General features: G+C 39.2%; 1 protein-coding gene across 3 annotated transcripts; it reads left to right on the top strand.

Moving 5' to 3' along the window:
- The first annotated feature begins 944 nt into the window (after positions 1 to 944).
- Positions 945 to 9,730, top strand: LOC310964178 (Fc receptor-like protein 5). 3 transcript variants are annotated; one of them, XM_083937220.1, is made up of 17 exons: positions 945 to 1,053; positions 1,170 to 1,205; positions 1,324 to 1,443; positions 1,960 to 2,211; positions 2,571 to 2,831; positions 2,966 to 3,241; positions 3,381 to 3,683; positions 4,579 to 4,836; positions 5,778 to 6,032; positions 6,847 to 6,966; positions 7,089 to 7,104; positions 7,206 to 7,294; positions 7,590 to 7,646; positions 7,751 to 7,804; positions 7,929 to 7,991; positions 9,247 to 9,312; positions 9,473 to 9,730. In XM_083937220.1, exons 1-17 carry the CDS (start codon positions 1,017 to 1,019, stop codon positions 9,478 to 9,480), a joined length of 2,271 nt encoding a protein of 756 aa, XP_083793346.1. In that variant the 5' UTR covers positions 945 to 1,016; the 3' UTR covers positions 9,481 to 9,730. The 3 variants fall into 3 exon arrangements, with proteins under 3 accessions (XP_083793346.1, XP_083793345.1, XP_083793344.1); XM_083937219.1 differs by having other exon boundaries at positions 1,324 to 1,593; positions 2,574 to 2,831; XM_083937218.1 differs by having other exon boundaries at positions 1,324 to 1,593.
- Positions 9,731 to 11,920: the final 2,190 nt, after the last annotated feature.

Here is an 11,920-nt window from a genome sequence, read left to right as displayed (position 1 = left end):
TCAGATTTTTTAGCTATCTTTCTTTCCAGAACAGAAAACCCAGAGTTTCCCCATAATCTCTATTTTAACATATTCAGACATTCCACCAATCCTGCTTTCTGAAATAGGGCCCTGCTCCTTTGGATGTCTGTTTATATTTTAAACTAAATGTGCACCTGCTGCAATATTGGAGACTTTCATTCTTTGTTTTAACCAAGATAAAAAAAAAAGATGGTTCATCTCAAGGGGGTTATCCTAATGAAAGTACAACATATCACAAGTTTTAGCCACTGGCACATTGTTGTAGCTATTTAATGCTAAAAAAACGCAATACTTTTATTCTCTATTAGAAAACCCAGTGTCTCAGCTGATGTCTAGCTGGAAGAGGGAGGCAGGGCTTGTTAATCTTTTCTGTTTTGTTGAAGTGCAGTCACTTCCTGTAGGCGAAGTCATTCAAACAGAATTTCACCATAACTTGAGGACGTGTAAAACTTCTGCAATAGGATACATTTCTCTACTCCAAACTGCACTTCAACTTCTGGATTTAAGCTGAAGAATGAACATATTTTAAGCTTGTTTGGAGATGGATTACAAAGTGCATCTGTAGTCCCTTTAAACTTCACACGCTGCAGACAGGTAGGCGGTTTATTCATTCTAGAAGTGCAATTTTGACAGCAGCCTTTATTATAGTGTCAAGATTAACTGACCTGGGCAGTGGTAGCCTACAGGATGTTCATATCTGTGTCAGGAAGGAGATTTAAATGTCTATTTCTCTCCATTATGGTATGATTATATCTAATTGTCTTATATGAACATATGCTGTTGTCACACCAGTCTAGTTGTGTGAGCTTTGAGGGAAAGGGAAGGAAGTGCAGAGAGCAGAAGTTAGAGAAATTCGTTCCATTATTAGTCTGTAATGCATGCTCTGTTTCTTTGCGATTCCTGTTTTCTTTGCATATGTTCTAAGTTTTCTCTTAGCACGAAGTAGAAGCATTACTCAGAGGCAGAGTGACAGAGTGTCAGTGCTGGATGTGAAGATGGGACACACTTTGATCTGTGCGCTGGGGTTTTTCTGTGAGTACCTCAGTGACCCTGTTTAGATCCTCAAATCCATTGATTGCTTTTTTAAAAAAATGATTATTTATTTGATGGTTTCTGTCAGTTTGATGAAGTTTCGAACCTTATTTCAGCACTTCATTTACTCCTCTACTGTGGACATGCTCAAGGTAATTATACAATTTTATTTCTCTCCTTTCCTGTGGAACGTTTTACCAGAACCTCTTCCTGTTTGCTTTATTTTTTAATATATGCCACACACATTTCTATGCTTGTGTTGGTTTCTAGATGCTGTGCTGACCATTGAACCAAACTGGTCCACCTTATTTACCGGAGAGTCTGTTACCTTCACATGTGACATGAGGGAAGGAAAGGACACCGACTGGTTTTATTCAGTCAGAAAGGATGGTGAAGGCTTTCTCCCCTTCAACTCAAATACAATCTATACATCAGAAGCTCTAGTTGCAGGCCACAGTGGTCAATACCAGTGCGTTGGTGCTCACAGGTTTTCAACATTTCGGAGAAAAGAAAGTAATAAAGTCTCTCTAACTGTATCAGGTAAGTATCAAATATCAAAGTTTTGCCACTGTGTTCAAGTTCAATGAAATAACTTATTTACTATGAGCCCTTTTGATATTATCACCCTATTTGACAAAGTGTAAATATAATGTAGTGAACAATACATAAATGAAGTTGGATTTTAATGATATGTAAGTTTGAGATTTAGAAACCTGTTCTACTAATGCGGCCGTCTGTGTAATCCTGTCATTTTGTGTTTTCACATCATCATGAGATTGACTGGGTTCAGCTTCTCACAGCACAACATGAAAACATTCATTACTGGTGTTTTTGAAACGTGTTCATATGCCACGCTCATTGGATTGAGGTGATTTAGTAAAATGAAACCTCACCTGTGTTTCACAGACAAAGATGTGATCCTGGAAGCTCCTGCCTCCACCCTTTTTGAAGGAGAATCAGTGACTCTGCGCTGTAGGCATCGAAATCAGACAGAGGAGAAGAAAGCTGTGTTCTACAAAGACGGATCACCTGTTGGAACGGACACGAACCATCAGTCACAGATATCAAAAAACACACTTCAAATAGTGTCGGACGGCAGCTCCTACATGTGTAAATTTGACGATGAGGAATCCAACGAAATGAAACTGAAAATGGAACGTGAGTAGTTTCAATATTACTAATGAGATGCAGACATTCCCAGAGTGAAGCTTAGGGACGATTTCTCTACGTGATCTTAGATACACTCGACATTTAACAAAGGAATAGGGAGATTGCTGTGTTTGAAATGTCATCTGTGTTCATGAATATTCACTTGAATCCATGTGTTGTGTGGTAACATGTGAAAGATGAGCATAGTTGCTATTGATTTCCATCACTTTACTGTATCTTTATAGTATAAGTAGTTGTAACACCACCAATAATGCCGTATGAGATTCATTCGTTTCATTTCCCTATTTTACCAACTGCAATTATTTACAGGGACAGTGATTACAGCTTATTTTGTCTTTGCTCTAAAGCAGCACAACCAAAGGCCCAAGTGAGAAAAGACCTTCCAGTAGGTGGCAATGTGACTCTGACCTGCTCTGTGAACCCATCATCATCATCATCTGGTTGGAAATACTTCTGGTACAGAGGCAAGGAAACCTCCGAACCTCTGACGTCACAAGATGTCGTTTTCCTGTCAAATGAAAAAATCCGTGTCTCACGAGGAGGACTCTACACGTGCAGAGGAGGAAGAGGAGAGCCGGTGTACTACACAGAGTTCAGCGATTCAGTCGGTAAAAGACAAAATTGTGATATGATATGAATACAAAATGCAGAAAATAAATAAATTGAGTATTTATGAATAAGGATTAAGATTAAAAAATGTTACGTTTCATGTTTAACCTTTCCTAATTTGGATCATACACAGTCACAAACAGGGCTGTTGTGACCGTGCGACCCATCTGGCCTGAGATATACTCTGGAGAGACGATCACTCTTACGTGTGAGATTGAGGATGGAGGAGACACAGAGTGGGAGTATGAATGGATAGCCAGCTCACACACGTCTCAAAAACAAAAAGAAATGATTATTAGAGATGCTCAGTCATCACACAGCGGAGACTTTAGATGTATGGGCAGACTGAAAAGTGCACAACGGTCTTCAACAGAGTGGAGTGATGCTTTCACGTTGACAATAACTACAAGTAAGTCATGTCACCAGTCATCCTTTTTATTTTAACTATAGGAAGATCTTTACGTTGTGTTATAAAGAACATACTTAAAATTCAACCAGACCAACCAGCAATACACCATAACACGTTTTCATCTGTTAAATTCCAACAGAACTCCATCCTGTCCTCACCGTGTCTCCATCATGGCTCAATCCTGGAGCCTCAGTGACTCTGACCTGCAGTGTTAAACATCCCTCTGCAGGATGGAGGATCTACTGGTATAAGGCTGTTCCCAAACTAGCAGACTACCACACCTACAGCTATGAGCTGCTCCCCGGCAGCAGCGATGGGACTGAACAGGATTCCTACGTCGTTCATGGACAGACACACACAGCAGGATACGTGTGCAAAGCTGGGAGAGGAGACCCAGTGCATCACACCTTTAATAGTTTATCCACGTTTGTCTGGTCTGGAGGTTGGTTTGTCTTGATATGTAAATGCTTTAACAAGAAATGTACACATATTTTGCTTTGCACATTGGTTTAAACCTTTGACTTTGGACATCCTTGACCCAACCACGTAAGGCTAATTTCATTTTTTAAACATGTTTTATGGCTCTATTTTATGTCAGGATTAAATTTTTCTTCTTCAATCCATTCCTTCGTCTAACTTTAAGTCCTAATTTGTTTATTATTATTCATATTCTTATTTATAATAAGGCTTTTCTTACTTCCTTCTGTTTATGTCCCTTTCTCTCTTCCCTTAATCTTTATAGAGAACATTTGTTGTAACGGGGTATTGGTTCATTTTTTTACATAAAGGTACTTTTAATCCAACAATTCATCACAAAATGCATTTCAGGTGTCAATTACCCATTTGCTGAGTGCACAATCCATTAATTAATATAATTAATATAGATATATATATATACTATACAAGTGTTTGTGTGATTTGTTTGTTTCTATTCACCAACAATTGTAATTGTAGGAAAAACCTTAAGCCCTAATTTGTCTATTATTATTCATATTCTTATTTATAATACCTCTTTTCTTACTTCCTTCTGTTTATGTTCCTTTCTCTCTTCCCTTAATCTTTATAGAGAACATTTGTTGTAACGGGGTATTGGTTCATTTTTTTCCATAAAGGTACTTTTAATCCAACAATTCATCACAAAATGCATTTCAGGTGTCAATTACCCATTTGCTGAGTGCACAATCCATTAATTGAGTATACTATACAAGTGTTTGTGTGATTCTTTGTTTCTATTCACCAACAATTGTAATTGTAGGTACAACACAATATAACCAAATTCTATCTTTTCAATCTTCATTCAATGATTCCTGAAATGATCATTATGTGTTATTCTTCAGGTTTCCATTCAGCAGCGTCTCTCACAGTGCGTCCTGACAGAGTGCAACACTTCACTCAAGAGCCATTCTCACTGAGCTGTAGGGGAAACTCCACTGCATGGACAGTGAAAGAGTTTGGTTCAACCCTTTCAGACTGTTCTTCCTTGGGGACAATGAATGGACCCACATGTATCATAAACCGTTACTGGTTTAGTGGCGTGTACTGGTGTGAATCTGAAACAGGACAGTTCAGCAACGCAGTCAACATCACTATTCAGCGTGAGTTTGAATTCATTTAATAGGTTTTTGTTCCTGATGTATGGTTGTCTGTCTCTGTTCGTCTCTATGTGCCCTGCGATAGACTGGCGTCCTGTCCAGGGTGTACCCCGCCTCACGCCTGATGTCAGCTGGGATCGGCTCCAGCCCCCCCCGTGACCCCGAACCCGGGATAAGCGGTTGAAAATGAATGAATGAATGATGCAGTATTATATATTTTTGCAATTTGTAGGTGACAAGCATTAAGAAAACGTTTCAAAAGGATTTTAACAGGATTTCTTTCTTTAACCAAACCATTAAACAAGCTAAATGTAACAAGGGTTTCATTGCTCGCTGATGTCTGAGCCATCCACCACTTAGTTTATATTTAGGGTAGCCGGAGAATTATCCAATTCAAGAGATTCAAGATTCAAGATTCAAGAAGCTTTATTTATCCCGAGGGAAGTTATTGTGCAACAGTTTCACTACAAAGGTGGGAAAGGATCAGAGTAACAATAAAAACATTAATCAAATCAAAATAAAGCTAACATCAAATAAATCAAACAATGAACTAAGTGTAACAGAGTGCAACAGACATTGTGGTTAAACGTAGGTTTATACAATATACAACAATACACACTGTGCATCCGGCTCTAGATTTGGCTCCTCAGCTACACCGACAATTAAAATACAGTACAATAATGATTTTATTTAAAGGCCATTTTGTATAAGACTGCCACAACCTTCTCATTGACTGTTGACATATACAGGTATAATGTGTTAACATGTTCAGCATTCATTACAGCTTTCATTTTAACCCCATACATGAGTTTCACCTTTTCAGTCGTCATTCAAATTGCAGGTATTTGCTCTGCCACTATGTGCATCTGTAAAATATAATGTATCATTGCATGTCGGCTTGTTCAACATGCATCACTTGACCAAAGCTTCATATCTTTGTTTAGAAAACGAGATTATCCTGGTGAGCCCTGTCCATCCTGTGGCCGAGGGAGATGCTGTTACTCTCGGCTGCAAGTGGAGGACGGGAAAAGTTCTTCATAATGTGGATTTCTATAAAAACGGCAAACTCATCCAAAATGAGACCAGAGGGGAGCTGACGATCCCTGCAGTTTCAAAGTCAGATGAAGGCTTTTATAAATGTGAAGCAAAGGAGTCAGCGCGCAGTTGGACGTCAAAAGAGAGTTGGATGTCGGTGAATTGTGAGTAGGATTAAAAAGCTTCCTTTTGATTTTTTTTGTAAGTTGCGTTACAGTCTGAGATAGAAAAGGTATAGCTCAGTCAGAAGACTGCTTGGTTAGGTATTTAGTAATGGCGCATTAAAATAAAAAGTGAATACATGATGTTGTGGAAATAGATTATTTAATAAAGATCAACAAACAGGATCAGCTTTTTCTCCGTGGTTTATTTTGCCAAAGCATTTTCTTCTGCAGACAAAAATACGTTCACCCCTGCGTCCTCACAAAGTTAGAGTCTAGTAGGAATGACGATGTGTCAAATCTCGCACAGTCTTTTAGGGAGAGGGACAGGACGCGCTAAGCCTCGGTTGGGTGACGTCTTTAGACCAAACTAAAACATGCCTTAGACATTACAGTTCTGAACACTCTGAACCTCTCTCATCACAAGGTCTCTAACACAGGGTGCAGATGCACAAATGTGCCATTACACCATCAACAGTTAGTTATTTGCATTATCCATTAGGAAGGTGAGACAGAGGAGACACTGAACTGTGTCTGATCTGACAAAACTATGATTATGAATTACAAATATCCAAAATTCCCACAACAATGATAAGCAGGGAAATGTATAATATGTAATTAGCTGTTTATGACAATATCTCATCTCATCTTCAACCGCTTATCTGGGGTCTGTAAATGTATTCGTGCACTTATTTATAAATGTATTTGTGCAGTGTGTACGTCAGTATGTGAAGGTTGAAGCGTGATTTGACCTTGATGTTTTGTACAGGACCCTACATACATGAATAAATATTAACATTATTATTTATTATTATAGCAGCACCCTCACCTGCAAAACCCTCTCAATTTCCTGTGCTGTTGATTGTTGGACTAGTCGGTGGGATTTTACTGATACTTCTCTTGCTGCTGTTTCTGTGTTGCTACAGCAACTTTAAAGGTGAGATCTTTCCCTTCTGATGTTAGATTGACTCAAAGTCATAGATGTAATTACATGTTTTGATGTAACAACAGAACAATATATGCAATTTAAAACAATGTAACGGAAATGTATTTTTTCAGATTCGTGCTTTATCAGGTCGGTACAACCCTCACTTATCTCATTCTGAACACAACAGCAGCACATTACACGTTCTTTAGTAAATCTACTGTATTTACCACGTGTGTTGGGCCCGCCAGGTCTCAGAGCAACAATCAGGGCCTCGCTACAGACCACATGATCAAGCAGGATGAACCTCAACCCAAAGAAGGCACTTCTCCTCTCCATGGTCAGCCTTAATCCTGATTTACCCTAACCCCTAACCCTAACCCCTAACCCCTAACCCTAACCCAACCCTAACCCAACCCTAACCCTAACCCCTAACCCTAACCTTAACCCTAACCCCTAACCCAACCCTAACCCTAACCCCTAACCCTAACCCTAACCCCTAACCCTAACCCTAACCCTAACCCTAACCTAAGACTTGAATGTCCATTTCTGGTTATGTGTTTTAGAAAATTGTATAATTTCTGTACCTGGATTAAAATGATTAATATGATCTTTGCTTGATTTTCACCATGTAGGTGATCAGCTAGCTGTTGTCTATGAATCAGTCAAAGGCCCTGAAGAACTTGAAAATGGTGCAGTATATACTTTGTGTTTAACATGGAGCAGTTGGAACTGTTACAATATGACACTTTAAGGTAAATTTAAAATCGTTTCAATTAAAAAATATGTATTTCAGATGAATCAAGTTATGTCACATATTCTGCAGTGGAGCTTAAAAACATCACTAAGGGTGAGAACGTTATTTTATGAAGTGAGAATAACATGCATTAGTTGAGATGCTTTTGCAGTCCAACAGTGCTTAATTAAAGTACAAGAAATGTTATTTTAATCCATTCATATGATTCTTCTTACAGGAAAGAGAAATGAACCAGAGGAGAACACTGTTTATTCACATGTGAAGATAGGATCAGCTGCAGGTACAGTCAAATACAACCGAATCACCTAAGGTTTCTATTGGCTGGTGAACTGCTTTCTGCTGTGTATTATTTCCACATTACCACTGGGTATCAGCAATGATCAAATCTTCACATACAGTTCATAAGAGCTTTAGACTTTTTCTGTAAATTGTATTTCATTTAAAATGTAATATCCAAAACTCCTGTGCAGTCAGGAAATAGACAGGGCATGCTGCATCTGATTTATTTATAGTGTGCTCATCAATCTATCAGTTGTAAGTAACTGTTCAATTGTTCAATTCAATTCAATTCAATTTTATTTATAGTGCCAAATCATAACAAAAGTTATCTCAGGAATCTTTACAGAGTAGGCATAGACCCAACAATTCCCCCGTAGAGTACGGTGGCAACGGAAACCTTCCCTGAAACAGGCAGGAACGTCAGACAGACCCAGCTCTGTGGAGGACGGACATCTGTCTGCACCGGTTGGGGAGGAAGAAAAGGAGAGAGAGAGAGAGACAAAGACAGACAGAAGGCAGAGACAGACACACTTCCAGAGATGCAAGCAGCCAGCGAGTAACAGTAACTATAACAGTATCTATAGTAACGTGAACATGACCCACATGTTATGGCGGTCTACACAGCAGAACAGCAGGAACACGCACATCCGACAGAACATGAACGATAATAATCATAACATGATCAAGGATGAGTCGCGGTATTGGCAGCTACGATACAGCAAGACATACCACTGATGGTGTTTTTATGGCTACAAATTTTATATTTATAAGACTAGTGACAGTATAAATGACTAATAGTTATAGAAGCAGCAGGAAGCGTCATGCAGGACCACGGCAGCAGGCACCACCACGTTATCAGTTATTTGATAACTGATAACGTGGTGGTGCCTGCTGGTCTAAAACGACCTGATGTATGCTCAGGTACACTCCAACTTTGAAGCCAAGAAAAACAAAGGTAAGTACAGCCTACATCCACCTGCAGCTGTTACTGTCCAGGAGGTTTGTCTCAGATACAGCGTAATGTGAATCTGTGTCCTAGATATATTTCAGTATACTGAACAAAATTGTTTGTAAGTCAAATTCTTAAATTGTTACTCGCAATTCCTACAGTCACCTATCATTATAACGTATGCTGCAGATGTTCTGTAACATGTGTTCTTGTGTTTTTCTTTTCTGCACTGCTAAAAGAAACAGTATACTTGATATCAGCACATTATCATTATTGGCTAACATAAATAACGTCTTTCCATTCGTAGGAAAAACACGTCCTGCAGCAGCGGATGAAACCGTTTATTCTGAAGTCAAACCGGGAAAACCTTATGGTAATAATGCAGTGATAACATAACGTGAATATAAGGATTAGTCCCTGTAATGATGTAATTTTCAGAAGGTTAAATCGGTAACACATCGAGTAAAATGTCACGCAGCACCCTTAATTCTTAAATTACCCCAAATCCCCTTTTAATTTTGTTTTTCTTCCAGAACAATAAAGATATCTGGATTGACGAAACCAATGGAATGGATTACAACTTTAAAAGACAACATCATTGTTTTTAAATAATATTTGCAGCTTTTATTTTATCAGTGTGTCCCTCTGCCAATCTGAATATCTCATCTCATCTCATCTTCACTCTCTTATCCGGGGTCGGGTCGTGGGGGCAGCAGCTTTAGCAGGGGACCCCAAACTTCTCTTTCCCGGTCCACATTAACCAGCTCTAACTGGGGGATCCTGAGGCGTTCCCAGGCCAGTGTGGAGATCTAATCTCTCCACCTGGTCCTGGGTCTTCCCCGAGGCCTCCTCCCAGCTGGACGTGCCTGGAACACCTCCCTAGGGAGGCGCCCAGGGGGCATCCTTACTAGATGATCCTGAACCACCTCAACTGGCTCCTTTCAACATACATTATATATACATCATACGTCCTTAATGTTATGTATGTTCGGTTCATTGATTACTCTAAGAATTGCCCTTAGGTGTGAATGGTTGTCTGTCTCTGTACGTCTCTATGTGCCCTGTGAGAGACTGGCGTCCTGTCCAGGGTGTACCCCGCCTCACGCCCGATGTCAGCTTGGATCGGCTCCAGCCCCCCGCGACCCCGACCCCGGGATAAGCGGTTGAAGATGAATGAATGAATGAATTCTTAGACATTAGGTGGACTGTTTCAATGCATCGATACACTTTTGTTCCCTTTAATCTACCGGGTTAATGTGTTTTATATTCTTCCCTCTTAGTGACCCAGTAAGATCATGCTTTTAGTAATTATATTTATTGTATACGAACCAAGACCTAAATTGTAAAAATGTACACAAAGCTATCTTTACGGTCTGATCTCACTATAAGTGTACTGGTAATATGTTTTACATCATGAGATGGACAGTAAAGAGAATGTTTTGTCCCTTTTAAATATTTACTGCAGAACAGTTTTCACAAAAGAACCGCGGACAATGTCTGGAGAATCAGGTCAGGAGACAGTCCGCGGAGTTTCTCTTTCACACATGCCGCAAAGGGCGTAGAGCGTGCAGGGGAGGGTACATGACGTGGTTACAGCACGCAACGGAGCCGGTTCATCATTTTGTCACACACAACCAAGTCTCTTACCGCTGTTTGAATTTGTTATTACTTAAGTTTATCGTTATTTAAGTTTGAAAAGTCTGAAAAGTCCCAACTGATCGGGGCGCTGGTCACTGGCAGCCCCCTCGCTCTGACATCTCTCCATTAGTTGCATGTATATCGGTCCTGTCTGTGCATCATGTGTATTTCGGGCCTGTGTGTGTGTGTGTGTGTGTAAAATGAAAAAATAGAGGGAAAATTGAATTTCTCCATTGCGGAACAAATAAAGGGATTCTTCTTCTTCTTCTTCTTCTTCAGCGTAATGTTGACACTGTCTAAGTTCATGCTATCACAGCAACACATCTTTGAGTGAGTTAAAAGGAACTCATTCACTCATGCTGACATGTTGTGACTTATTGTGACTATTTTTTTCATTTTTGTACAGAATAGTTGCGTAACTACCTTAGCAGCATAATGGAGGAAAAACACAGATGGGATTTTCCATGAATGGATTTCTTCATCCAAGCTACTGTAGGAGAAACCTCCTACATTTGAAATGCGTTACAGATACTAAGTCCTGAGAATTATAAATTGATAGAAGACATAAATTACTGCTTTTTTTAATATCAGAAGCCAGGCAGAGCTACAGACTAACGTTTAGTATCTACGTACAGGCATAAGTCATTCAATTCAATTTTATTTATAGTGCCATAACAATATTTGACACACTGATGATGGATTATGGTTTACTAGTTTGCCGTTTAATAATTATTATCCAAATCAATCCTAACGTCCTTGCTTTCAGGCCCAAAATTGTGCCCAAATCATGTTATAAGTGATTTGGTAGTTTCTGCACTTTGGCTTTGTAGGGCAAAAAGCATCAATCAATCAAATTGGAGACAAAAGATCAGAGCTGGAAAATGGTTTATACTCATTGTTCACATTGTTTTTAGTTGATTTGACCTGAAACTACAACAATAGACAGAAGAAAAACAAATAGTAATGAATTAGCCCCCACATCATAATGATGGATCACGTTACCATCAGGATTTTACAGCAAAATACCACAGAATAACACGACATCACACAACACAGACATCCATGTCTTTTGTACATTGTTCATATTTTTAAGACAAAAAAAGTGAGTATATTTGTTTGGATAGTTTAGTTGGTATCATGAAAATGAAATGATCAATTCTACCTTGACTTGATCATTTCAGTCCTTCCTTCCTGCTGCTGTCAGACTTTACACTCAGCACTTCTCCCAATAGACTATTGACCTCATCCTGTACCCTGCACTGTGCAACATGCCTGCACTAAGGTCACTTCTGTTTTTTGCACTATTTGGTCTTATTTACTCATATTTATTCACTCCATATTAT

This window comes from Echiichthys vipera (assembly GCF_963691815.1).
Source record: "Echiichthys vipera genome assembly, chromosome: 22".
Taxonomy (NCBI): domain Eukaryota; kingdom Metazoa; phylum Chordata; class Actinopteri; order Perciformes; family Trachinidae; genus Echiichthys; species Echiichthys vipera.
The sequence above is the reverse complement of the archived record's forward strand: the minus strand, read 5'-3'. Positions and strand labels throughout refer to the sequence as shown.

Excerpts from the sequence above, each read along its gene's own strand:
- LOC310964178 (XM_083937218.1), top strand. The coding sequence starts at position 1,017 with ATGGGACACACTTTGATCTGTGCGCTGGGGTTTTTCT. Across the intron at positions 2,832-2,965 it reads AGAGTTCAGCGATTCAGTCG|TCACAAACAGGGCTGTTGTG; the intron begins GTAAAAGACAAA and ends GATCATACACAG. Across the intron at positions 7,805-7,928 it reads GCTTAAAAACATCACTAAGG|GAAAGAGAAATGAACCAGAG; the intron begins GTGAGAACGTTA and ends TTCTTCTTACAG.